This window comes from Phaethon lepturus, unplaced genomic scaffold, assembly GCF_000687285.1.
Source record: "Phaethon lepturus isolate BGI_N335 unplaced genomic scaffold, ASM68728v1 scaffold1908, whole genome shotgun sequence".
NCBI classification, from domain to species: domain Eukaryota; kingdom Metazoa; phylum Chordata; class Aves; order Phaethontiformes; family Phaethontidae; genus Phaethon; species Phaethon lepturus.
In genome coordinates this window covers 72350-77018 of record NW_010559736.1, presented here as the reverse complement: position 1 = coordinate 77018, position 4669 = coordinate 72350, and the positions used below count along the sequence as shown (strand labels likewise).

The window sequence follows — 4669 nt, the reverse complement described above, 5'->3', positions numbered from 1 at the left end:
TGTGTTGCAGATTGCAGGATGCAGGTGGCAAGGGAGTGGGATATGACTTTTGTCATTCTTTCTTCTTTCTACTACTAGAGATGAAAAGTCACTCTAAGACTGGCCTTATGAAATAAAGTGAAACTGCTAGAAGTGTACTCCAAGAAATGTGAAATGATGACTTTTTACATTGCAAGACCATGAAACCAGACCTTCTAGCATTGTATCTAATTGGCTTAAGGGGAGGGAAGGGAGCTAAGACTCTACATTAGCAGATGATGTTTTAAAGTATATACAAAAAACTATAAACTGTATACAAAAAAAAAATGTTTTTAAAAGACATAGCAATAAGGGATCATAGAATGGCTCCAAAGGGGTCTTAAACTATTCAGATTCTGGCCATCAAGTGGTATGACCTAGATTAGTAGAAGTTTATCTGAAGGCAAATTATGATAGGAAGCTCTTTTTTGTATTTATCATCACATTCAGCTCCACAAATGGGAACGGTGCTTCACCCCAATTACTGCTTTGGTAATACGAGTTTGAGAGTGGTGCAGGGCCTCCCCAAAGTGGCAGCAGTGGTGGCAGCTGGGACAGCACTCTGCCCTAGTGACCAGTGGGATGGTGCCCAGCATTGTCCTTTATTGCTCTGTCTTAATGTGGTGTGAATGATATCTACTGGCCAGAGCAGCAGGGCACAAGCGCTTCTCCTCTCCTTGCCTTGCCTAGATGCCAGGGCTGCATTGTGCTGCTGGTAGCCCAGGACTCAGAGCTCATCCAGGAAATCCAAATGTTAGAATTAAATGGGAACCTACTACGACAGAGTCAGAAAGCGCTGATAAGACTATAAAGGCAAATATTTTGTCCGCCTTTCTTTGAGAAGTGTAATGCAAAAGTCATTGTTCCTAGCACAGACGAGAGAACTCCTACTGGAAGTGGCTATGGTGTGGCTTTGGCCCCTTCTCAACACATGATACCCCTTCAACTAGCGGTGCTGGTAACTCCTGGCTGGTGCACTGGAGAGCACAGCCACCTCCTCTCCAAGGAGTTCCCTGTTGTCGTCAGTGAGGAACTACACTAGGCCCATCACCTGCTCACATCAAACCACTAGGTTCAACTCAGGTGGTTGAAAACAGAATGAATATCCTTCCTTATTCCACACCCTCATTTTTGTACAGAAATCTGCAGCTGTGGGGCTTCTTATCCTGACAGCTACCCCACAACTGTTTATTCAGGAATGAAGGCAGACAAGTACCTCTTAGCCACAAAGCTTGAGTGGGTCCTGAAGGCTATAGCCAGCTGGTAAATACAGTGTAGCTTTCCTATCGCCTGCACCAGCACTTCCAGGGGAGCATGCTCTCCTCCATCTTGCTCAGTATATTTGGTCCCACACAAATAGATGGGTTGCTGGCAGTCATCCTGTTCATTTCAGCATTTTTGCTGATGTTGTAGAGCAGGAAGAGCAAGTGCTTCAGGAGGAGGAGGTGTGTGGCTGGGAACTTGTTGGCCACCCTGAGGGAACGGGAACACAATGTTAATAAAGTAGACCTTGTCAACACTCATCACCCAGACTGAGCTCACCCAACCCCACCTTATGGAAGGCTCCCTGGCCATGCAGGGTCTGTAGCAGATGGACTGCCTTCGCTGAGATACTACCACCTCCCTCCCTGCCCTTCTAGTAAGACTTCTTTCATGGAGAAACTTCCAATGTAGTCCAAGGGAAGAAATGCTTTTCTGTGCCACTTTCCCCAAAATCCAACCCCACAGCAGCAAGAGGTGGCTGGCAGGAAATACAGCTTTTTCAAGGAGGTCATCGCTTTGCCCCTACAAGTGCCTGGCCTCTGCCAGTCCCTGCAGGGCAGGCAGGCTGCTCACCACACTTACTATCACAGTTCTGTCAGCTTCTCCTGCCTGCTGGTCGTAGAGCTCTACATCAAGGAGCTTGAGTGGGATGTTTTGGAGGAAGTCCTGCAATGCCAAGGGCTACAGGTGAGACTTTGAACACTCCTGTTGGGAGCACAGGCAACATCCCTGACACTCTGTCTTATGAGCAGGCAGCTAGGTTTCAGCTCTCTGCTTTCACAGGTATCCATCAACACTGAGAAAATTGGGAGCTGCCGGGCTCCAGGTCAACAGAACTCACCTTCAAGATGACTGCCAGGAGGTATGCAGGCTGGTTTTGCATGTGGACCTCTGTTCCACTGTCAAGGGCTTCACTCAGCTCCCAGGCAGCATGTTTGCCAGCCCCACGCTGGAATATTCCCTCCGTGGAGGGTCCTTGCTTTTCCTGGAGAGCCAACAGATCATGCAGGGGATATGGGAGGACATTTGCTTGGCTGAAGACAGGCCCTGGGGCAGGTGAACCTGCCTCAGAGACAGGAGCAAGTATGGATGGCTCTGCTTTCACTGGGGCAGGGTGGAGGGGTAGCTGCAGGTAAGAGATGAGGGGAGTTGGCTTTGTCCCCAAGCCCCACCTAAGGTCCCTCTGCTGAGGACAGCAGCTCTCAGGAGAAGTCAGAGTGATTGGGACACCCTGGCCAGGCTTACTCACCTTCATGAGCTGGGGCAGTGTGCTCTCCTGGTTGCAGAGAGCTGCCAGGGACCGGCCCAAAAAGAGTCCCCTTGCCACCAGAGCCTGGCTGCCTGGGTGCCTCTGCAGCAGCTGAGTTCCCTTGCTGTGCTAAGGGCCAGGGCAGCCCTCTCTTCCTCCTCCTCCAGGTCCTGCCTGCTACCAAGAAAACCAAAGCAAAAAACCCTGGATGAAAACCACCAGGCAAACACTCCTGGACTCTCTCAGCAGTGTCTCCCCACTGCTGAGCACAAGGGAGAAATGCCATCTGGGAAGCTGGGGTCCCCACGGGCTCAGTTGTCATGGAGTGATGGGGATGGGCATGCCCTGCAGAAAGGGCAGCAGCAGTCCTAGTGCAGCAGTGCCCACCTGAGAGAGGAAGAGAGAAGAGTCATCCTGCTGGTCTTCTCCAAACTGATGTCCATGGCAGTTTCTTACTGGGGATCCCAGACCTGGGCACAACACTGAACAGAGGGGAAGGGTCACTTCCCTCCAGCTGCTGGCAATGCTTTGCCTAGTGCAGCCCAGGGTACCACTCGGCACCTTTGTGGCAAAGGCACCTTGCTGGCTGCTGTTCAGCTTGGTGTTGACTAGGACCCCCAGGGCCTTTTCTGTCAAATAGCTTTCCACAGCTTTGCCAAGATGGTTTTGGTCACGAGTATGTGTGGATGTTTCCCTGGATGCTTTGTGCCTGTGCTGGTGCTATCCACAGTTGGCCTCACCCTCTTTCTGCAGGTCTCCTGATGCCACTGCCATGAGGGTGAGAAGGACATGTTTCCTCCAGCCAAAGCAGTGGTCCAAGTGGAAAGGCACTCTCTTGCTATAGGACAGTGAGAAAGAGGATGAACCTTGGTGACAGAGTCCAGAGACAGAGTTTCCAGAAAACGTCATCTTTATCTTTTTTTTCTGGACTCCAACTTTTTAATGACAATTTGCTTCTTCTTCCTTTAATGCCCAGTTTGAAGGTGGTGGTTGGCACTCTCCTGGAAAACTAGAGAGGGGTTTCCCTTTGCTGGCTGCAAAAAAGACAGCTGCTGAGTAGCTGCCTTCTTGAGTGAGCAGCTCTCTGCAGAGCCCCAGTCTTGAAAACAGGAGGACACTCCAGGAAGCAGAGCAAACCCACATAGTGCACCCCAGTGGGGCTGCCCACATGTTCTGCTCACTTCCCATTCTTCCTGGGATGCTTTACATGGTCAGCAGAGAGAACAAAGCAGTCCTTCTGCCTGCTCAGGCTAGCCCGACTGTCTCTTTCAGTCTGAATGCCTGAAGCAGAATAAGCAGAAGCTAAAAGTCAACAACCAAGCAGTTGTGTGAGCTTGTTTTGACATTTCGTTGAAGGAAAAAAAGGAAAGAAGGAAGGAAGAATGGAAAGAAAGAAGGAAGGAAGGAGCGAGCTATACTCTCTGTAAGCCCTCTATGCCTAGGGCTTGGAAAGAGTTTCAAGGACTGCAGATACACAGTGCATATTCGCAAAGATATGTGTCTGAAGAAGGACATATAGGATAGCTGAAAAAGGAGATAGGGGAGATATATTATCCTAGCATCAGCCACTGGCATGCCACAAGAGTTTCTGAACACTGTTTCACCTGTTTTTTTCAACTCCTCCTTCCCATCAATCCCTTAGAATATACTGTGCTTCAAAGCAAAGCCTCACCACTTTATGCTACAAGAGGAAGGCAACATCAGGGTCAGGACCAAGACCTGTTCACATTTCACAGATGCTGTTTAAGAAGATGAGGCTACATTTGGTAACATTTGGTAACTCCTACAATAATTTGATGTAGGTGTATATAGAGAATGAATGGTTTAAATACAACCACAGCTTTTGCAGCTGTGTGGTCAAGGGTTGTTACTCACAGTGAAAAAAACAGCCTATCCTGTTGTATGACACTAGTGAGAGTAAAGCTCCGTTCTTTGCACACAAGCTACTTTATAGGGTGGTGGCTGACTATCCGTGTGACACTGAGATTTCAGAAGTTCTCTTGATTTCTTGGCACTGCAGAGAAATGAAAGCATCCACCAAAAAGCAGCCACATGTATTTCTGGCTTCTCTGGAGACTTCCTGGCTGAAGTGGGAAGGGCTGCTCTTTATTGTCTTAAGTGCTTCACAAACCTAAATGG

The 4669-nt window shown here is 49.0% G+C and overlaps 1 protein-coding gene across 1 annotated transcript; it reads right to left on the bottom strand.

The window, feature by feature from the left end:
• Positions 1–1301: 1301 nt before the first annotated feature.
• On the bottom strand, positions 1302–3439 carry LOC104625752 (T-cell activation Rho GTPase-activating protein-like). The gene is made up of 4 exons (XM_010293456.1): positions 3271–3439; positions 2123–2343; positions 1808–1947; positions 1302–1491 (listed from the first exon to the last, which is right to left on the bottom strand). Exons 1-4 carry the CDS (start codon positions 3437–3439, stop codon positions 1302–1304), a joined length of 720 nt encoding a protein of 239 aa, XP_010291758.1.
• Between the last annotated feature and the right edge of the window lie 1230 nt (positions 3440–4669).

What these genes read in the sequence shown, in the direction of transcription:
- LOC104625752 (XM_010293456.1), bottom strand. Translation starts at nt 3,439, where the DNA reads ATGACGTTTTCTGGAAACTCTGTCTCTGGACTCTGTCACCAAGGTTCA. An exon ending in AGGAGACCTGCAGAAAGAGG is followed by an intron (nt 2,344 to 3,270) that starts GTGAGGCCAACT and finishes TCTCTGAGGCAG; the next exon opens with GTTCACCTGCCCCAGGGCCT. An exon ending in CTGGCAGAGGCCAGGCACTT is followed by an intron (nt 1,492 to 1,807) that starts GTAGGGGCAAAG and finishes CCGTTCCCTCAG; the next exon opens with GGTGGCCAACAAGTTCCCAG.